General features: G+C 34.1%; 1 protein-coding gene across 1 annotated transcript in view; it reads right to left on the reverse strand.

Moving 5' to 3' along the window:
• The window catches only part of NLGN4X (neuroligin 4 X-linked), a 129,737-nt gene that overhangs the window by 57,848 nt on the left and 47,591 nt on the right, over positions 1 to 24,298 (reverse strand). The window contains exon 3 of the mRNA XM_067296210.1: positions 20,854 to 21,006. Within this exon, the coding sequence (XP_067152311.1) occupies positions 20,854 to 21,006 (153 nt within the window). The remainder of the gene's footprint in view (positions 1 to 20,853; positions 21,007 to 24,298) is intronic.

The raw sequence follows: 24,298 nt of genomic DNA on the forward strand, positions 1-24,298 counted from the left end.
TGCATATAAATATATGTATATAATATAAATATTAGACATATGTGTCCATACATATTATATACATATATTTATTTTTATATAAATATTATATATGAATATATATTATATATAAATATGCATATTAAAATATACATATTATAGATGCATACTTATATGCATATAAATGCATGTTATATAAATATGCATATACACTCGTGTGTGTGTGTGTGTGTGTGTGTGTGTATGTGTATGTGTGTTTGTGTATCACATAAAGAAAGATATTAGACTGAATTGATGTAACAATTTGGAACAGTTTGGGACATCCAGAGTAAAGACACTTCAGGAAAACAAAATTAAGATGTATATTCTTTTTGTAGTTCATTAAGAGGTTTGCCTGGTACAACATTGAATATATACCCAGAGACACAGACCACCTGTTTCTGCCACATTGCCGAGTATTTTTTGTTTGGTTAGATATGTATTATTTATTTAACACATATTTTCTACTTAGAATACTCAGAGTTTGGTAAAAGCTTTGTGTTAGTTTTTGTTTGTCTGTTCCATGACCATAAACAAAATTTTACCTTCTGAAGTTACCACTCCAATCCCTGCTTCTTCACCGAAAATCTTAAGTGGTACAACTTAATTTGCAGAATTTGTTTTTCAATTTTGTATTTATGTTTAAGCAGAAAAAAAAAATCAGAAGAGAAAGTAGTTTATGCCAAAGGATACAAAACATTTCAGCACTGAAAATAATTAGAATGTGTTAATGCACTGATCTTTTGCACATCACACAAGGACCAGTATATCGAAATAACAGTTTTTTACTAAAAAGGGTGTTAATACCAGTGGTGAATGTCATGGCTTCCCTTGCACCAGACGGTGTTCTTCAGAAATAGATCATTGCTTTTCGTTCTATTTCTTTGATAAGAAGGACTTTGATAAGATTCTTCCCTTCATGAGAAAATGAATCCTTGTTATTTCTACCTATTCCACAATAATGATCATAGTACGTGTAAACAGTTATATACCTATCTGAGTATGTCAGACAGGCAGAGAGTTAACCAAGCAAAACGTGAGCCTAACAAATTGGGCTGATAATAGATGGCAAAAGACAGGATTAGAATCACTTAAAAACACAAGCTACTAGTGTTGAGAAGTATACCTAAAAAATTTTGCACTGAGTCTACCTTCAACACCCATACAAACTCTAGAACTTGCATAGGTATAATTCAGATTTCCAATGTCATAATTACAGTTTGAATATCTTTATCCCAAGAATTTTCAAAGGATCCCAAAACAGCTTATTAAAAAAAAAGAAAAAGATATTACAACTTATGACAATGCAATTAGAATATGGAAAATAAACAAGGCTCTCAAATGTAATTGAGTACTAGTACTGTAATTGAGCACTACACAGGACTTCAGAAAAGTTGATATATATAAAAATAAATGCATGTATAACGTGTTCCTATTTTTTTATGCCTTCCTTTAAAACAGCTGTTTTGAAAGCAAATAGAATTTGTGTGTTTAATTAGATCTTTGTTCTTTATCAAGCAAGTTTTCTCAGATCAGACTATTTTCTAAATACACCAGCCTGACAATCAAACCACCAGGGCTTTTACCGGGACTTTTATCAGGGCTTTTCACATTCAGCTCAGTGATACCCACAGAACACAATACTTCTGCTATAGCCTTTCCTTGAATGAATACTTACAGCATTCATTCAGGTACTCTTGCCACTCAGGCACTGCTATACAATAGCACTAAAGCTTCAGATAATTTAGTAGTTACAAAAAATGTAGTATGATACAATTTGGATAGTAACTAAAAGGACATGATATTAAGTCAATAGATCTTAAAAAAATGTAAATAGTTAATAATTACTCTGACGATTGGAGTTCTTTTTGTCTTTAGCCCTATCGCCAAATCCAGCCCAAATACAACAGGTAATCACCTAGTTCTGATTTGGTTGTGTTTGCTGTTTCTTTCACCTGGTATTTGGGTATTTGCTCTGATGCTGTAATTCAGTTTTGCTCTCTTTCTATTTTGATTTTCTTTTTCTTTTTCTAGAAGACCATTAGCCCCTTGAATATAACTGTACAGGCAGTCCATGTGCAAAATACAGTGTGCTTCAGAAAATGATTCAGGGCACAATGCGCATCAGGCCTTGAAACCATGTCAGAGATAACCTTCAGCCCAATGTCCTTAGGCCGTGTTCAGGAAACAGCTAATGCTCACACATATGAAAAAGAATCAGCTCTAAGAGGATCTGAATGTGATTCCTAACTTACCGGGAAGAACCAAGATACACAGTTTAAAGAGGAGGAATGCATGAAAGCAGCCAATTTTAGGAAATATTTTTATGTCCCTACATGAATGGGTCAAAGATTGCCACTCTATGTGGCATAGGCGATAGAATATCCTGAGTAGACTTAAAGAAAAAAACAAACAAAAAAACAGTGGCTAGAACCAGAAAGGCTTTTTTAATTTTGCTTTCTTTTTTGCATTGCACTTGGTATATACACCATTCTAAGTTGCCTGAGCGTTGTCAAAAGACAAACAAACAAACAAACCCAACAACAACAAAAACAGAAAAAAGCGTAAGACAGAGCAAAGCATGGTCTAGATAAAATTTTTCATACTGTTTTAAAGGGATCTTCTCATTATTGACAAGCTTTATATTCATGATCAGTTTGATTGCATTTGAGTAATCACCTTCCTGGGGAACATTATGTACAACCTACTAGTGAGGACCACTAGAAGATACTGAGCATTACAGAGAAGTAGCGGCTAGAGGAAGCAAGAGATAGAGTCTGATGGACACATTTCACCACAGTTCTGTATAAAAGGGCTACAGTTTCACAGATTTGGGCTGCACAGTTTTTGATATGCTCACAATTATTTCTAGAGGTACTGACAACACATATTTGTGATACTGAAGACACCTGAGAAGGAACTCTAACCTATTGCTTTCATGATTGGTTTAAACTTCAGGCTTCTGCACCCAACCTCATGTTCCTATTTTCTTCCTTTGTCAGTTCTAATGCTTATATGGCCACGGGTAAATGGGATGAGTTTGCTGAGACTTAAAACTATGATTTACAGGAACAGTATTCAGTCACATCTGTGAATTGCTCTATCTCAGCCCACAGCTTCATGTTTGGTAGAGCAGGTTAAAGAAAATAATTTTACCTCTGATTTGCTCATTATACACGTCAAGGCAAGTCCTCCCAGATTTCCATCCCATGTCCTAATCTTTCATCACAGTGGAATGGAAGAAGGAAAAATACACTGGTCAAAGAGTATAACTGAGATTTCAAGGTCACAAAGCACTTTATATGACCTGAAGTTTTTTCAACACAACCATGACCAAGTGTAATTTTTAATTAAAGCTGCATATAGCACAAAGAAACTAAAGAATAAAAGAGCAATTATTGTATGTTGAAAGGATCAAGATTCAGAAGGTATGTTTTTACAAAAGATCTCACACTTCAGGGTAGGGGAACAGACTTTTTTCCCCTAACATACACAGTAAAAAATGTTAAAAATGTTCTGTGAATACTCGTACTTTCAGCTGATTCCAAATAGCGAATACTTGGTAGTATTCACTAACCTCTTGGTTTTACAATATAACAAATTGTTATCTTCAGTAATAATGCCAAATGCTTCAATTTTTAAAGTGTTACTCTATTCTGTAAGACACAGGAAAGAGTAAGTACCCTAGAGAAATTTCCATCTAAGCAGAAATTTCTTGTAAGAGCTAGTATTAGAAATGTTTGACCTTATTTCCACTGTAGCCAAAATTAGGGAACTGTGTAAAACTGTTTAAAAAAAAGGTGTCAAAGGAGTAGAGGAAGAAATATAACATTCCAGTCAATAGGTCCTTCACTACTTCTGCTCTGATGTTTTATCTACTAAGTTCCTTACATTTTAAAATAGCCAATATTTTAATAATCACTGTAGTTTTGTATTCCCAAACCATAAATTCTGCCTTGCAACACCATTTTGTTCTGAAAGAGAAAACTTAAAAGATACTAGAAAACCAAGGACTAGGAATATATCAAACATTGTTTTGACTCTGAGGTAGCTCGTATTTTCTAGAAGCAATGCGGTCTTTATATATTTGTGGATGTTTATTAAGAAATTGTGTAATAGTCATATCTGCATTTTATTCAAAACTCTGGGTTTTTTTACATTCAAAAATGTATGATTGTATTTAATAATGAAGACCTATTATTTAAAAGTGTGACAATACTTAAAAAAAAAAAAAAACCTCAAGCACTAGTCTTCTGCATAACAGTTTGAAAAATAAACTGAGTAGGTTTAAGCAAACAGTTCAATTTTGATTCAGGAACCAAAGGAGAAGGGGAGAAAGGCAGAAAGAGAGGAAAAATTCAATCTGGATTGAATTAAAACAGCATATTTTCTTTACCTGACAAAAATTAAAAACCTCTTAAGTTAGTTTCCTGCTGAATTAAATATTCCCATACGACACAAAAGGCCACCTATGAGTCCTTTCAATAAAAGAAAAATAAATGTACCGAAACATCCTTTTTTTGTGGAATTACCTCCGTCCGTACTTGATGTGTTGATCACGTTTTAGGTTCCTATAGCAGTTGCTTCTGAATAGTTATTGCCTATTACAGGGCACACTAGCCTCAGTTTCAAAGAATGGGATTTTTATTCTTGAATTTACCACTGATTTTTTGGATTTTTTTATAAAGTTATTGTCTCTCACTATGTTCTCACTACTTCTCCTTCCCTCTTGTAACATGAGTATATAAGTTTACCTGTGAAGATGCTCAGTAAATAAACAGCATTATCTAAGAGGAAGTACTCTAATTCCTAATCTTCTGAGTGATGTGTAAAGTTTAGTTTGGCTTAAATAAACTTCTTTAAAGTTTTTTTTTTTTCTTGAAGAGTAGATTTTATTTGTAATTTAATATTCTATCTCATAATCACTAGAAGGTAAAAGAAGCAAATAGGCAAATACAGACTTAGAGTCTCTAATGCTCAGAATTTTGCATTACCTGTAAATTGTGGCTCACAAATACATACAAAAAAGCTAAAAGGTCAGTTCTATCAGTAAATGCTGCTTCCCTGATCATTTTTCCAAACTGAAGTGCTGATAGCCCTTACAGTACAGCTCCCATATATTTTCTAAGTTTTCCAGACTATCTCCCATGCCTAGACATATTTTCATCTGCGGTTCTTTCTTATCTGAAATCCTGCTACCACTGTTGCTCGTAGAATGATTCAAGAATCTTTTCTAAGTGGACAAAATTTTGACATGGAAAATAATTTGCCATCACTAATAGCTTGATTTTTAGTATAAATCAATATTTTTTTATATAAATTGTAAAAGTAAGACAATTAAGGCTTCAAACACCTTCACATAATTTTATTAAATGAACAGATAATGTTTTATGTAAGTCATAGGTATATGGGATTAGACATTTGCTTAGATGGTAAATTCTTTGTGTATATTTACCCATTGTCAGGCATACATGGAGTAAATTATACACAATGACATTACTTAATATTATTAAATATTTATTTAGATCTGGGTTGAGAAACTCGCTAGCTGCACAGGCCCACATAGCTTTTTATGGCACACACCTTGGCTCAGAAGAGATGAGACCAAAACACTAGTAACCTTCCTTCTCTGCACCTCATGATCAGCTGGTTACATAATAGTGATTAACTGTGTTTTTGTCACATGTTAGATCTGCCTCACATCATACGACCGGGGTTCGCTGAAGCACTGGAAAAGACGATAGGGGAAGATGTGTACCAGAACAATTCCTCTGATGCTCTGCCCCTCCCAGACTCCTTCAGAAAGACTACAGATATGGGAGCAGCAAGACTACAGATGAGTGTGTCCCCATTCACAAAATACAGGGATTTATTAATAAGACATTCCTTTCCATAAATTTTCCAAGAGAGCGTATCTGAGCACCTTGAAAACATTTGTTCATAAATCAAGTCAAATGCATGTAGAACAAAATTACCCATTATATTTATCGAATAAATCTACCATCTTGTGAAAAATCCTGTGATATTTGCATTAATCTGGCCGTCATATTGAGATGACGGAAACACTGAATCAGAAGCAACTGACAAATACCTGTTTTTTGCTGTCCTGCAATGCATTCAGAGCAAAGAATAACAGCGTGTCACGAAACAGATAGCAAGGCGCTCTCTGACACAAAGCCTATGAAGAGGTAAGTTAAAAAAATTTGACTGTATCCCTGAATGCAACAATGCTTATCTTATTCAATATCCTTTAAAAAAACTATATATTCAGGATTCAAATTACATGAACAAAAGCCCTACTTTAAAACAATACACTGTTGAATATCTTGTAATATCTTGTAAAATGTCTCTATTGCTGCTGTTCACAGGCACCCAAGCAAATTTGCTTAACATCCGCAGGTCAGACTTGCCATTTATGTCATGTTATTACTGTGAACTATTTTTGATTGATTATTCTGTTTCTGCGAAGTACTAAGGAAAAAGCAGCTAACACCTGAAACAATTATTTAGAACATAAACTAGCACACTGATTTGGATATAGTTCTTTGAATATTGTTACAGTTCAAGCTGACCTTGCAGTTTTCCTTACAAATTAAAAAAAAAAAAAAAAAAAGTAAGAAAATCCCAACTTGCTTACCAGCATGCTGATTAGAGTCTAACTTCTGTAACCAAGTACAGGAACTTCCTGCTGAACCAGCATGTTAAATTATATTTTTTAACCAATTACACGTACTAGTGATCAATGAGACTAATCAAGGACTTGTTCAGAATTTTTTTTATGCAATCTTGCTTTTTCTGTAGACAACAACATGAAGATGTTTCATTTTACTAATAAAGAGAAGATGCATAGTTGTTTCCTAAGTAAAATATATTGTATTGTATATTTACTAACTATATTAATATCTGATCAACATGGCAATTTCTCATTTTTCTGATCCTGTCCTCTATTTTCTTTTTCTTGTAAATGGAAAATGATATAGATGATTCATTAGATTTTCCAAAGCAGCAACTCTCTGTATATTATTTCCCCATCCCATCAGTTTAATTTCCCTTAGGCAGGGTATATCAAGGTCAGGCATATTGTGTTTACTGTAAAAGAACTGCCTTCAGAAGAAAAAAAAAGTTTACTAACTGTAAGTGGACAGGGGACAAAGTTGCCAATTTAGAACTTCTGCAGGAGCTTGCTTTTTTCTGTTTGTGAATATAAATGTCTTTGAGATGATATAGAAGATATTTCCAGGTATGGGAATTTTACCAGAGTCTTCTTTTAGTTACCACATCTGAACAGATACACAGATCCTGGCAATTTGCTTCTTGATGAGTCAGCTATACAGGTAACTGATCAGCAGGCTAAAATACTTCTTTGTCCAAGTGATTTGCTTCTTGCTATTATCTTTGCAAATGTAGAGAGAGTGAAGTTATTAAAATGAAAGGATGACCTCCTCTGCACTAGGAAAAGATGATGCCTTTTACAGAAAGCAATCTGAAGGTGAAAACTGGATGCCTTAAATTGAAAGGTAAAAGTCCTATTGATTTCAACAGCAGGAGGATTTCATCATGAATGTGAGACAAATTTGCCCCACAGGTTATTGAATATATTGAATACAGTTATGAAGCAGAAATAATAATCAAGGTCTGTGCTATTTTAGCATGGATGCAGAAAGGGTTTCTTCCTCTCTATAAATTTTCTCTTTTAAAAGACTGTATTTGAAGGAAATCTCTAGAATATTTTCTCATAAATGCTGCCCATGTACATGTCCTATATGAAGGTCATAAAGAGTGGACCAAACTACTGAGTTTTAATAAATAAGCATCCCTTACAAAGATAGGCTTTCATTAAATATCTGCTATTTCTTAGAGAGAAAAGAAATCACAACACTAATACAAAAGTAGAAGACGACTAGCTAGGCTTGATTCTCTCTTATTAGACACAGACACAAGCTAGCCAGCTTCAGCAGGCACTATAAAGATGTCAGTAAAATTAGATTGCATTTCAGCTGAGCCTTGACCACAATCACAAGAAAAATCAAATAAATGAGAGTCCATAGGTTTTTGACAAAGGCCCAATTTTTATTTCTTGATAGAACAGCCAAGTGATTTAAACTCAGCCGTTCAGACAGGAAATAGAAACTTCCACGCATCAAGGTAAGTGACTAAAATATTTTCCCCTTTAAAATGCAATTTTAATATTTGCAAAGGAAGATGGGACCATTTTTAAAAATGAAATGGTGACTGACATGGTAGAGGCTATGGGTGTCTACACAAACAGATGCAAACAGGCATAAGCTCTAAGCTAATGGGCTGTGAACTGGAATCTGTATTTTGCGCCTTCATCTTGAGGTGTCCAAGCAAAGCCACCCAGAAGACTCTGAGTCTATTCATGCCAATCTGACTGATGGTACTCTGAGAGCTCTTAGCCTCCTGAACAACAGAAGGAGGTGTCTTTGCTCTTCATACTTTAATAATTTCTGCTGCATTGTCAATTAGGAGCAGCAGTCACAGATAAGGGCATCCCTTGCATTGGATAGACCAAACAACAGAAAGATGGAGCCTTCTCCAGAGACTTCTGTGGAAAGAAAAGCGATTATCCTCCTATCGCTCTTCTGCCACGAACAAAAAGGCTTACTCCACTTACCAATTTGTAACCCTGGTCAAAAGAAAAGAGAAATCTTCCGCTCCTTGAAAAGACATTAAATGAAGCAATGTAGTTCCTTTCAAGAGCAAGGCAAAAGCAGAGATGAAATTAGGACCTTATGAGTCATAGTTTGTTCTCTGCTCTATTCTAGGAGCACAGCATCTGTGAGCTACCCTTTATTCAAGGATATTCAGAGTTGAGTTCTCTGTATGTGCATCCAGGACTAATTCAGCTCCTTGATGAAAAACATTTGAGTGCCTAGGGTAGAATGTATGTGTTTGATTCCTCCTATTTTCCACAGTTAAAAAAAAAAAAAAAAGACAGGAGTTGCTTTTTTCTCTGTTTAAGAAACACAGGAATAATGGTGATATTTCTTTGGTAAATGGAAAATTACACACCAGTTGCATAATATGTTTGTGTAACATTGTGTTATGAAGCTTCACAGTCAAGCTTCCTAAAAGTTTACAGTAACTAGGTCATCTTTACCAAAGGCATAAAGCTTTAGTGATGTTTCTTTTCCTTAAAAGAGTCCCAACAGACCAAGAGTTTCACTTTTTACGTCTTGCTTGGGCAAGTGTGATCCTATTGAGAGCATGTGAGCATAAAAATTTTATGTCATGACTAATTAGTCTCTGTCTGGTACTGGCTATGAGCTATATAATCTTCTGGTGTAAATCAATGTATTATTTGATACCTTTCTAATGCTTTGAAATATATTTTCATAGAAACTCAATTATCTGTAGATTAGATTATAACAGAAACACTAGGGAGTTAGGTAGCTACTTGCTAATTTAATGCAAAAAGATCATATTCACTGAGCACAAATATTTATAATCAAACAGATTTGTTATACATGGAACACAAATGAAATGTGAAAATTTATATTTACAATACAAATAGTCACATGCCTGCATAAATGTTAAAAAATGGTTTAACATTTCTAGAGGAAATGAAGACACAAACCTATGCAGTAATTCCAGAGAGATTAGTTCTGATTTTCTTTAAATTTCCAAACTCTGATTTTCTGCAAATTAATGCTGAATCAGAGAAGAAACTATGTTCCCTTTGCTCTTATTCTTTCCTCTAAAGTTCTGAGAAGACTATAAGCATTTATTTTACTCTTTCCCAGATCCCAAAGCAGGTATTTAGTTTCAGGCAATATAAATAATGCAATCCATAGATATCTTGGGAAATGGGAAACAAATAAATAAAAATGTAAAAATCTGAAACCGATTTTTTGCCTGTTCTAAGCCTGCTCACCTTTTCCTACAGCAATTTTATTACATCTCACATTGCTATACATTCTCATAATCGATCTAGGCTCTAAAAGAACCGCTGCTACTGCAGGAGACTTGGCATTAATGAATGTCAAAGGAGCACATTATTTCGATTCCCTAAATGGAAGTCATCATTTTCAATTAGAAGGCAGAAATGAAAGGATGAAAATTGATGACCTGTCTCAGCTGCTAACCTTTACCAGCAGGTATCTACCAAAGAACCCGCTTAACATCCATCACCAGGAAAAGCTTTATTCATTCAATATTCTCAGATACCCTAGATAGGCTTTAGGAGTCATTAAATCGAAAACTTTATTGTCAGTTCTGAAAGGGAAGCCCCCAAAACACACAAGGACATATTTTTAACTCTGTATAGTGTCTATTCATATAGCAGCTAGTACTACAGAGCTAAAGCTTGATAGGGTATTGCAAAACACTAAGAAATATTTCAATCAGTGACAGACAGTCTGTGATTTCAAGGAACACCTACAAGGAGGTCTGAAATAATTCAAGAAAAAAATACATTTGTTTGGTGCTGTCCTTCTGAGATTGCATGTCAGGGGTTGTTGCAAGCTTGAAACTTTAACTCTGCGAACTCTTGCACAAAACTCCCCTGCCTCCTTGAAACAGCGTACTCATACTCGTACTATTACCAGATGCCTCACACACACTTTTGCCATCAGGATAGTTTCCAAGGAAAGGCTAGACTGAATAATACTTTACATTATTCCTTCTACTTTCTGCATAAAATGTTGCAAACCACTGTGACAAGGGAAGATTTCATACAAGATGAGAGATTTCACATGTATATCTTCTGGCCAGCCATAATCTTTATGGTATTACTAAGCCAATGTACATCTACACTTTTGAAGAAACTATACATACCTTTGTCTAAGAAACAAAGACAATAATGCTGGTGGCTTTTTATGAGATAAAGGGATTAAATACTTTGAAATCTTGACCCCTTTGAGCTGATTTCTTATAGACTTCAATGGACCTAGAATTTCAGCCATATTTCTTTTTCTATAATAAACTACAATGCAAGCAAGGTATATATTGTCATCAGGATTTCTCATGTCTTTTATTTCAGCCTGATGCTCTAAATTAGTGTTTTTAAAGCCTGAAAATCTCAAAAATATTGTGAAAATATTTTACTTCCAAATTCAGACATCGTCTTAAAATATTGGTGGACTTTTCCATATTACCTGAGCTTATTCTATCATATAAAAGCATTTCAAACCTTTTACATTCTTTGACAGTTGTGAAGTCAAGTGTAAATTTTTAGATTTCAATTCATATTTCCAAGCTGACAAGACAATCTTATGTATATTAAAAACAAATTTGAAAAGAAAATAAAAATGAGAAGTAAACATAATAGGCAACATCCAGTAAAATCCTAACGATTTATCCCACCACAACATCCAGTTCACAGATATGAACAACATTATAATGTAGATCCAACGCTCTGATTGGCTTGGTTCTCCAGAAAATAAATAAATAAATAAATAAATATGTCCTCATAAGAAGAAAAAAAAATTAAGAAGCCCCGTCTTTCTACTCAAGATTTCTTGCACCGATTCAGCAGAGTTTCAGATTTCCCACCGTTTCATCTAGTCATTTTCTACCATTTTTGCATTTCTGTTGAAGACAATTCCTTAAGTGTTAAAGAATGGATACAATTTATGCTATGCAAGAATTTTTATTACCATTCACAAGACACAGGCAAATGAAAATACTGAGTAATCCTAAGCAGCATCTGATTTTACTAAAAGCCTTAATAAGAAACTGACAGCTGCCAGTTAGCCTTTAGAAACTGTAGCTGGAAAATGGGTTGCAACTCGTCGCTTTCAAATGCAAGGTCAGCGTTACATGCCTTATGGCACGCACTCTGGTTTCGCCTTTGTTATGGCTTCCAACCTCTTTTAAAGTTCCAAAAACTGCAAACTTTAATCAGACTAACTTCACCAAAACGAAGTATTAATTGCATAGGGAGGAAAAATAACAACACAGTGGTTAGTAAGTTCAAAGTGCCTGAAACAGAATTTCCTGCATAAAAGCCTGCTGGCCATCACAGGCTTAGATAAGCATGAAAGAAAAACTGACAGCTTTTGTTTCTACAAGATGAGATTTTTGAGAGACACTGTAGAGCAGGCTAGCACATCATTGCAAGCTTGAGTAATCTGTCATTCTAGTTTTCTCCCCTTTGAACTTATACTGAAATTCTGTAGTTGTGAGGAGGACAACTATTACTCTAGGTTTAAATAGATTTGCCAATAACAAAGATGAAACGGAAGGTTTTATAGCAACCTTCCCCCCTCACCCCCCCCCGCCTCCGTTTCAGTGTTATATACACTCTATTAGTTGTCAAAGGAAGTTTGAACTTCACTTGAACTTTCAAATCACTTTCTTTCTACCAATGGTCATTTTATACTGGCATTTGTTTAATCTCAGGTTATTCCAATCAGTTACACTTTTTTCATCACTGATTAGCCCAGTGGCAGTAGGGCAATACTTTCAGATTTATACCAGCTTAGCGCTGACATTGAGTCAGTTTCTGAATTTTGTAATAGTAACACAAAATCCACAGTGAGTTCAATATAAAAACTGAACAGACTATACTCTGAGATTTTTATACACTCAGCCTATTTTATGGATATATGTGAGGATGGAACTGACCCTAACTTTGATCTATTCTTGCAAACTTCCAAGCAAAAGCTCCACTCAATAATAATGAATTGAAACTATTCTTAAATATAATTCAAGTCTTAAAAAATGGTACTAATATGGTCAAGGTTTGCTACTTTTAAAGTACAAATTGTCACAACTGCCTGTCTGCAAATTCTCAAATAAATGATCCCCGTCTGTTTTTCTTCAAATGTTCTTGAGGAATATTAGTAATACAGGCAAACTACTGCTTCACTGATAAATGTAAAAACACAGGTTTATAAGAAAGGAATTAGCTATTCACAGAAAAAAATAGATCAGCTAAGGGCTTGAAGTTTGAAAAATAAACTCAACCTTGCAAGACGTTCTTACTCTTCAATGTTATTACAGTTAAATAGATATATATATAAAACTAAAAACTAAATATTAACATGTATTATGAAAAACTGTCACATTTTCATAGTCATGTTTCAAATCAGAAAGCTATTTTAAGATATTAATCTAGGTAGAATAGCACTTACCTTGATGATGCTGGAAGTCATCAGATGATGACTATGGTGCTTCTATATATATGCAGCAATAGGAAATGTAAGCTGGCTAACAAAGAGCTTCCTTATAGCATGTTACATTTAGTGCCAATAGGTCACTGATTAATATAAACATTTTAGAGCTTCAGTAATGATGTTATGAATTCAAAACATCACAGGAAAAACAGAGGAATCCAGATTCAACATTTTTTACATGAGATTCAGCAAAAATTTCCTTGGATTTTATAACAACTTGTCTTTTCTATAAAATGATTAACTATGAAATCTCCACAAGCTTTGTATGGATTATGTAAAAACAATTTAATACTAAAAAAAACCCATGAAAACACAGTTTTGACCATAAGTCAATGTGGCAACATTTCACAAATACACTGATATACATACACTTCATCAGGTTCAGAAATCTTGCTAAACAAGCTTTCAATTGCATAAAAATGTACCACAGAAAAATGTGCTTAAATATTTTTTAGTTTTAAATGAGATTTAGGGATTTGAAAAACTTGTATTTCCTATACAAACATGTTTAATAGTTTCATTGTAGTTCAATTTGTGCAGGCTACCTCATAGAATGTTTAAATAAATTAGTTTTTTAGTTTTAAATACTCTGAATGACTTTATCATTTATTTTTAAACCTGCATGTTACAAATTTATATGTCAATATATGCATAATTTTGTGTGTTTGATATTTCCTTTGGAAGTAGCTATTGCCTGATATCAGATTTTTTTTTTTTAAAGTATCATCATTTTGATTTCACTTATTCCACATATTATTTATAAAGATCTAGCAATCCTTACTGCTATCCATCTAAAATTCAGGTCCTCTATCCATATTTGGGCATCAACACAAAAAGTAGTCTTAAAAAAAAAAGACAGAACACCTGTTATTCATCACTTCCAGAGATGAATCACCAAATCAGGACAATCTTCTCAAACTGCCTAAATACCAGCATAGGAGCATAGTTTCAAATAACCAACCTCTAATTTTTTGGCACAAAGCTAGGGACAAACTGATTAAAAGAGTAACATTATAAATCTTAGTTGACATAAAATATTCTTACAAAACAAAGTATGGTGAGAGTGATGACCAATCATCAGGCTATTCACTGACTGTCAAAATTCAGTGAATTTCCTAAATGTATATCTTTGTAACCTCTTCTATGCTGTCTTGTAGCTTTTTGCTTTATTTGACAATATAGTCTATAATAAAAAATTTTTGAAAGCATGCTTTACTAGCTCAATCAGCTGGTTCAATCCATCAGGCTTGGAGGAAATCCTTTTTGTTGCACTGAGGTAAGAGGAACCTTCAGTCAAAAGGTTCTTGCTAAAATCCAATTTTGACAATTGCATACTAAGAATGTCCATACTTGCCCCTACAGAAATACTTGCCCCTGAAGAATTATGTACAAGTTAACTAAATCTGTCAGAAGTTTTAAGACTTCAGATGATTTCAGACTCTATAAAGGAAGCCATGTGAGAGCTAAACAAGCTATTATGATCTTTTAGAGAAATAATGACACTTCTAATCTGTACTCACTCTATGTAAGGAACATATCTAATGTTAAAAACCATACGAATGTACATTTAGCTTCTGATGATACTGTAACTCATGTACTTGTGGCTTCCAGCATCAGAAGATTTAAAATAACAGAACAAAATGCTGTTCAAAAAGTTAAATAAAAAATAGCATAATTCTGAGGCATACAAAAAGGTGTTAACATTCATGGAAATACTATTTATCTATCATTGCTGAGAATTTAGGAGCTCCATTAAAGTAGAAAGTCAGCACAACTGACATTATCTGGCACAGTTATTGGGAAACTAACAGGACAGGCCAGGGAACAAAATAACCATAGAATCTCCTTGCATGAAGCTCAGAGATGCAGGTGAGGCAATGTAGTGAAGCTTACACTGGCATCATCAACACCAACAGTCACTGTAAGCTAAATTGAGCTTAAATAAACCTCCTTTCCTGTGTAAGCAAGGAACTGTGATTTACTTAATGCACTCCAGTTCCTGGACCATTTCCATGGGTACTAATCTACCCTGGTCCTTTCTACCAGCGTATCACCTTAAAGTTCCCCATACTACTGGAGTCGCATGCACTGGAGCTAGAGGAGGGCAACATGGAAGCACAAAGGGAATGAATAATTGCATTCAATTCAATTGATATCTCAATTCAAAAAAACCCACAAAAGAATCCTTCTGTACAACAATTACACTCGCGAAGATAAAATTGCGACATGTTGTAGGATATTGTACAGACAGGCTCTGCCAGCATGAAGGAATCTGCTCTGTTGGAAAGCAAGGTCAAATACTAATTCATTCCTTTGATTACTGCCATACAGCTTCCAGAGCATAATTTTACAAATTAGTATTATATATAGGGTGTGCGCAAGAATGTCAGCTTGCAGGTTACACATGTTAATGGTCAATAACTATTTACTTCACTCGTGTGTTACCTGGAAAAATAGGCTTTCAAATTGCTACAAGAAAATTAGTACTTTATTCAAGATTTATCTCTGAAAACCCACTAATCTCTCAATCTTAGTAAATTAAATTCCACCACATTCTGCTTATTTAATACATAATGACTTCTTAAAGAATCCATAAATTACCTAAAATTCTACATCACATTTTATAATCCTATAACATGCTTTTGGTCAGTCAAGTTCTAAGCAGTTCCTTTACAACATATGCTACTTCAGTGCTTGATGTTTTAAATCGCATACCAGACACTCAATGAAGTAATGAAAGCTAAGGATCTCAATATCTTGCTGAAGTACGGAGCCTCCTTGTAAAATAAACCCTGATTTAATCAATATTGCTTATTATGATCATTTACAGAGAACTATAATTGCATGTGGATCTAATTCTACTGAAAAGAAATCCATTTTTTTAAGACAGAGTACTTACTGCCAAAAAAAGATAGATAAAAGATAGACTATTCTTATCTGCATGATTTGGAGTTTTTAGAGGAAGAAAATAATAAATTGTAAGTCATTTTGAAAATATTAAGTCAATCTTACTTATATTTTGAACTCTGAGCACGTCTCATTTGCTGCATTAGATATTTCATTGAACTCTGGCTTCCAAAATGCCTGTTTCATATTCCTAGAATTCATCTCAGGTTTTGCCCTTAATAGCTCACACGAAAACATCAAGTTGATGTTTGAATATGCAAACCTTTGTGAGGATTACTGAAGATTTTTTTTCAAAGTTTATAAAACCATCTCTGAATTAAACTGCATAAAAATATGGCTATGGTTTGTTTGGGGGGCTCTTTTAAAAAATGGAAAATATCTCTAGCTCTCCTATTCACCAGATTTTATTTCCACTGTCACACAGGCTAACCTGGTACTCAGCATATTCAAGAATCATCACAAGACACTTCAGGTCATGTAACAGTAAAATAATAATAACCATAAATCCCCATTCCGTATTTTTCCTGGCATCATAATCCTGAAAAAAGGCACTAACAGAGAGTGTTTATCCCTAGGTTGAAAAGATATTTTTTCTTCTTAAAGCAGAGCCATGAAGACTGAGCATAAAGGGAATAAAAAAGAATTGAGGAGTATCTAGACCGAGTGAATCACTGTTCAAACTATCCCATTTTCAATATTACTAGAACATTCCTTGAAGGTATCTCTTTTCCCTAATCCTCCCGCCCTGCTGAATTTCTATTATTTCAGTTAAGTAATGCCCCAAGGAGTTTGGGAATTTTGAAAATTCCCCTTAAATGTTGAATAACTAAAAGGCATTATAGAAAACACCATCCTATACAGTGCTCGAAGCCGGGTTGGGGGTGGGAGGGGAGAGGACACTGGGGTATAGGACTTCTGCATGTTAGGGCATCAAATTCATTGAGATATGAAAGCACTACCCTGCACTGGGGACCCGTCGGCGACTTCCTCCTGCCCCAGAGGCACCTGCCCTTGTCCCTGGGCGAGGAACCAGGAGGTGCTGAGCTGGGCAAGGCACAGTCCCGCCAGACCCTCAGGGGCTGCATGGAGACTTCAACATGGCGCAGGAGCACTCTAAGCAAAAGGAGAAACTAAGCCTCTGTTCTCTTTTATTATCCCAAGGGATCCTATCCAGGGGATAGATTTTGATAAATGGAAACCTAACCTCAAAGGGAAAATATGGCCTTGTGAACAATTATATTATGGCTGTATACACTCTCAGGGCTCTAGGTACCCCAGGTCCCCACAGTACTGCTATTCAAAGGATAGAGAGGGATAATAAAAAGGTTGGAAAGTCTTAGCTGAGCTGCTAAACCAGGCTAAGCTGTCCGGCGTCACTGTCCATTGTTTTGCCATCACGTTACTTGAACACACAGGCAGAAGTGAGATAGTTATTCCCAAGGTAGCTCTGCAGTCAGTCCTTCAAGGGGGGGGGGGAATGTGGATCTCCTGTCTTTTGGATATGAAAATAAATACTACTCAGAGCACAATCCAAAGGCTTTATTTTAGCCAGATGCAAGAAGAAAAGAAAGAGATAAAGACATTTGTCTCTAACATCCAGTTAAAATGATTTATAGCCCTAAAGGTCACTATGTTATTGCTATTGCAAGTAAAACTATTTTTTTTCCTGACCGAGATGCCTGCTTTTTAGTAACTTGAGACTAAAAGTGTATCTCACTTATAGCCGATAGTCAACCAGACTGCAGCCAGATACAGAAACCTTGTCTTCAGGGTGCCTGCTAAAATCTAGTTTTAAAATTCTAGGGGTGTAGAGGTGTGTGTTGTGAGCCGGTTTTTGCAAATCATAAGATTTTAGTAAGTTATAGGATGAGCACAGTTTCCATTAAATACAATGAAAAATTAATGACAATAGAATGCAGTAAAAAAAAAAAAGAAAGAAAAAAAAAATAAAGAAAAAGCCCAGACAGCTTATCTTCTATCACTTTGATAAAAATGCCATGGCTGTATAGGTTTTTCTTGAGGCCAAACACTGTCTCAGTGAAAGACAGTCAAGTACAATAAGTGGTCCCTAACAGTTTTCATTTTCCTTCATCTATGAAGATGCACTGCAAAAATCCAGACTTTCTTAAACATCATGTAATCACTGTTATCAATTTGATCTCTGGATTTCAAACTGAGATTTTTCTGGCTAATGTCATATAATGATTTTCTATGCTGTCCTCACAGATTTTCTTTCTATTGCTGTTAAAGACACAATATACATGGACAGGAAGAGAATTTAATGTACCACAATTATAGGACTAATGTTTATGATAAGAATAATAACATATAGGATTCAGGTGCATTCAGGTGAGAATTTTCCAGAGGAAGGAAAAATATACTTAAGGAGTTTGAGTAACTTATTATTATCTCTGACTGATGAAGTGCATAGTCCCCTATCACAGGATGTGATAATAGTAATAGAATTACACAGCCCTGTCATTTAAGTCAGGTCTGTATGTGTCCTCCTATGTATAAACACCATATTTACAGATATAAATACATCTTTCAAAAAAAAAAAAGATAATTAACTAGAACTACTGGATACAGATCTTGTCAATCTTCAAAATTTCAGGCTTTGCATAAGCAATTTCTGTAAAACCTTGGTATGAGTACATCCCTTACAAACAAATCCTGTTTATCATTGTGTTTTTCTGAATATTTGTCAGAGGAAAAAAATCTTAGATAGCTTTTTAAGTATGTGGCACTAACTATACTAGTTTGTTAACTGTTTTATGAACAAATATGTTTGTTTTCCATATGCTTGTTTACCTGAAGAAATGTGTCCTCTCTTTCATTATTTTCCTTACAGATTAAGTGAAAAATATTTGGAATTCCTCTAACATTTTCCAAAGTCTATGGAATCTAATGCATTCTCAAGTATCATATTTTCATATTCCACAAGATGAGGAAGAAAAAAACAGAAACATGTTCATAAAGCCACAATTCCTCTGATTTGTTTTAAGTGCATACTATACAGATATTCTGAATATCTTTTGGCTTCTAATTCAAATGTAGTCCTTCTATAGCAAAGAATAAATTCTGTGGTGTCTCAAATTTTATAATTGCTACTGTTGAGAGGCATATTTATTTTATGCCAAATATAACATTCTATTTTTCCCAATTCGTTTAAAAAACTCACAACTATTACTTTGCAGTTTCTCATATGAGTACCTCTGTATTGTGCCTTTTTTTCCTAAAAAAATAATATAAAAAAAGTATTGTCTCTCTTTCTCCCATTTTTTGTTTATTTTCAATATAAGTACATAAAACATGAGTTCATAAATACAAATATTACAAGCTTTTTCCTTTAGATTGATATATAGCAGCTGGACAATGAAACATCTTAAACTACTTATAATCATCTGTATCCTTCAATGATTTTAAGAAACTAACACAAACTTACTGAAATCCTTTCAATAATCTTTTTCACAGATAGGTAACTATCACCAAGTTCCTGCGCATACAGTTTATTTAACACAGAAACAAGCCATTTTGTGAAAGATTATGTATGTGCCCATAAAAGTGTCTTGAATTTTTCATATATACTTTTGTTTTCTTTCTTTTTGTGTATCTGTGTTCAGAACTGCATGTGCAAATATACTAAAGGACCTTTTTCCATTTCTGGCTTTAAGTTTAAATCTGCCGCTAACTTAGACAAAACACTGTTTCACATTTAAACATGAGTCAAAATCAAGACCAAGAAAAAAAAAATCTCAGTACTTTGATGTGATAGAAAATTGTTTAAACACTTTAAACACAGTAATAAATAAACCAAGCAAAAGAAGCTTCATCTGTTCCAAAGTAGTACATACCAAGAACACAGACCACCTTTGCTATCAACAAAACAAGATTTAAAATCTTTGTAAATGTCATCCTATATCAAAAACACTGAGAAATTACTAAATCTTACCTTGTATATCTAAAATGCTGAAAATATGAGCATTCAAGCAAAATGCATTCTAGCCTAGTATTTTGTTATTTAATCTAATGTTGACAGGGGATTATTTGCAATGTCAAGAGATGCTGCTCTTATCAGTTTGCATAATAATGTCACTCAACATTATAATTCATGTTTATGGAGTTCCTGATATTCAGAAAGATAATGTACATCATTCCTTGAAACCCCTTGACTCCATTTTACCTATAACATAAATTCTATTAGTGTATATAGTCTGTTTTGTCTGTACTACCTCTACATCTTCTGCCCTAAAAAGCAATTTCCCCATCAAAATAATACAAATAAATAACATTTCCCCTCTCCTACCATTATGAATGGTTTTGAAACTGGTAAGTACTCTTTCTTGATTAGTTTTCTTCTTTATTTGCATGTAATGGAGGAGATTTTAATGTAAAAGAGATATTAGTACTCAACACTGGTTAAATCACCAAGCCAAGAACAACTATGTTATGATGACAAATTTAACATAAACTAATGTAGTTATGAAAATGCAGTCATTTTTGTTTAAGGTGAAGGCATCTGTCAAAAGGAAGGGGAGATGTAGTCTAGCTCAGTTTCCATGAAATATTGAACAGAATTCAGAATCAGTACTAGTAATACAGACAAGCTATCCACCAGCAAGAATGTTCTTCTTTAAAAACAAAACTGGTCCAAGTGCTCTTAAAAGGAGCTGTGATCGATCAGTGGATATATTAAGCAATTAAATATTTCTCTCCAAGCAGTCATTTAATGGAAATGCCATCTAAATACTGCAATATACATTTGATGATGAACAAAAGAGCCACTTACCTAAAACCCCCAGCCTGTAATTGAGGGTGACAACAATGACATTTCCATAACTTGCCAGAATGCTCCCATCAATCATGTTGCCAGTACCCTCCATGTAAGATCCACCATGGATGTAGACCATAACTGGTTTCTTGCTGTTCTGATCATGAATGTCTGAAAAAATTCAAGTAAGGAAAACATAGTAAAGTAATAAAAAATAATGAAAAATGGCATTAGCTATATACAAACATGCTAACAAAAATTCTTAATTATTTCCCATATTATCCATTTCATCACCACCACTTTTAATCAGCTAGACTGCAAAGTTCAGGATCATCTACAAGCTTAATAGGTTTATAGGTTGAATATTTCTGTCTGTTATTTCAAACACTGTTTCATACAAAATGTTCTCAGAAAACTAGAGATGCCTTCAATATTACAGGGAATTTAATTTGAAAGTAAACAGAAAGTCTCAAGAATAAAATCAGATCATGGAATAATCATTTTTAGAATATTCCTATTTATATATATACCAATTTACAAATATCTGTACATTTAACAATAAAATTACAATAATGATCTGTACTTTCCTACTCCTCACCAAATGAGACATATTTGTTGAAATTGTATTTCCAATATTCAGTAACAGATAATATCCCAAAACTAAATTGTTCTGTTAAAAATAAACATAGCCAATCATCCCTCTTTTAAAGCAGCCTAGGAGTTAACACAGAGAATTTAACTGAATTCAGGGTCCAGACTTTTGTATTTATTCAAGTCTTTTTTGTTGTACTTTTTCTTTTCAAAGTAGTTAGGTGTTAAAAAGTAGCCCTGAATTTAGGAACCTGAATTGCATGGTTGGTCTTTTGTACATGCAGAAAAGCTCTTCACTACTTTCAAACAGATAAACAGCTGGGTGTTAGTTTCCAAAAGAAAATTAAATGAAATTGACAGTAAGAGTTTCATACTTCAGAGTTATAAAGATACAAAAATTAATGATTTGGGGTATAGAGGTATATTTAGTACTGCGTTCATATATCTTTTTCTAATTATCAAAAAATTAAGCTCCTGACTCCAGGGATGGTTCAGACTACCTAAACTAGGAACTCACATTTTCTATGAAAAAAACCAGAGGCTAAGCCACCTTTAAAATGCAATTTAGGCAGCCTACCTTAAAATTTCTCTCTTCATTAACTACACAATTCTTACAAATAATTCAGTACATCTGCATGGGAAGAACTTCTTTGAATCACATAATACAACATATTAGGCAAAGCAGAGTGTCTGACTGTTTGATCAGGATTCAAAACAAAAACTGAGTTCTCTTCTGAGTAGATTAGGTAGATATTGACCAGTGGAAAAAAGGAGGTGGGGGAAGAAAAAGCTGAGCTAAATGGCTAGGAGTAGGAGACTTGGGTCTGAAAGCCTTCCAAGATTCTTCCCTCCTCTCAGATTTGTTGGGAAATACTCTGACCTTCCAAAAACCTGACCAACAATGAGACAAAATCTCTTCTAAAGGAAATTTTTACATATACTTATAAAAAACATGTAATATTTTTTGTACATGGAACTACTTAAAGATTATTTAAAAGTAAATTATTCATGGCCATATCCTATGGCCCACTTTTCACTTTCCTCATATGTATGCTGTACCCTACCAAGAATAGTCAATGGGATTCAAGGAAAATACAGTCAAGCTCCAAATCTACACCTGTCTAGTTCTCAAGAGTTTGAGGCTTCTCTTCTGTCATTAGACACAGATCATATAAAGAAATGAGACACATTGTACTGGACATATTGTTACATTCTCCGTATTCTCAGCAAAGTACATGAAAAGGTGTTTGATGCCTTCTGTGAAGGCTCAGTTAAGCCCTCAAAAGAGGTAAGCTACAATTATTTGTGTTATAGAATTATCTTTTCCTTCTGTACCAAAAGACTCACGGCATGATCTGTTGTATTTAATCTTTTCTTATTACATAGTTCTACCTGAGGGTTAAATCTTTCAGTGCTGAAGTCTATGGGAGGTTTCCTTTTTGTGTTCAATGGGAGCATGATTAGCTTCAATATAAAAGGAACAAGCTCCATTCTTTATGTGATTAGATCTCAAATGGATGCCCTTGTTAATCATCAAATCCTAACATGTTATAATTTTGGAAGAAGCCTGAATAATAATCTATTCATAATAGTGTATCTATGTTAAGTTTTTAAAGCAATTTTGGTTTTGCTTGTTACTTATCTTTTGCTTAAAAAATAATTACAGGAGTTGGTATAGCAAATGATGATACCACAATTTGGAGAAAAAAAAGTGTTTCACAGAAAAAAGAATGTGTTATTCAGGTAATAGCAGGTTCACTTTGGAGTACTTTGCACAGTGTTTTCTGTGTTATAAGAAATAGTGTACTTCAGCAATGAAGGTGGTACAGTAGAGGGCAACAAGTGTGAATAAAAGACCAGTGATTTTTATTACTGTATTTTATATAGTTAGAGTAGCTCCAGTAGAGCTGAACTCTCAAGAAAAGAGGAGATTAAAAGGTGACTTCGCTGCAGTATACACGATTCTAAGGGGAACAGGGAGGACAAATGTTTCAAAGTTATTTTAACTGATGTCAGATAGAAGAAAACAGGACAAAGACATGGAATAGCACTTGGGATTGGTCAAGCATGAGAGGAATAAAGGATACATTACTCCAAAAATGGAACAATAAATGGCCCAAAGCTGTTAGCTACTCAATTAATTTGAAAATATTTTTCTGAATTTGATAAGGATATAAAGTAAAATAAACTGTCAGTGTAACTTTAATGAAAAGGAAGGGTGAGAACAGAGGAAGATTTCATGACTTCTTTCCATTTCAGTGCACCCTAAATAGCTTGCTGTGTCAAGGCAAGAAAAAAGTATTTCATTGTAAAACTTTTTCTGGGTACTTCACTGTGAACTTTATCATTTCCTTTCAGGGCATCCAATCCAACTCTGAAAGAAGTCAATGAAAAAGATTGTCATTGATTTCAGTGGGAACCTGGTCAAAGCCAGAACGAATGTATCTCAGAGGATAGCTGATTATAGGAAAAAAACAATAAAGCAACATCAACAGCTTTCTTTACTTTTGTGTCCTCGAAATAAACCATGTCCTGTGAGAAAAAAAATACATAAAAATACCACAAACGAAGCACAATGCAACTGCATCCAACATAGGGTATGTGCACAGGGGAAAGAGTGGAAGTGAAAGGAAGGATATATGTGAGCTATTTCATGAGTTTCAAACAAGTGAATTTACAAAATGTATAAGAGGGAAAAGACCACATGCATGTTTCAAACTCCTTTTCTCTGTCCTAAGCAAGAATAGGGGGGAAAAGCATGTGGTTGTAAATAATATTTACACTAATCACTTCAGACATATTTAGGGATAACCTTTACACTTATGTCACAGAGGAACTGCAGTCATCTATATGCTAATTTGGATTTAAAAAA

This window comes from Apteryx mantelli, chromosome 1 (assembly GCF_036417845.1).
Source record: "Apteryx mantelli isolate bAptMan1 chromosome 1, bAptMan1.hap1, whole genome shotgun sequence".
Classification (NCBI taxonomy): Eukaryota; Metazoa; Chordata; class Aves; order Apterygiformes; family Apterygidae; genus Apteryx; species Apteryx mantelli.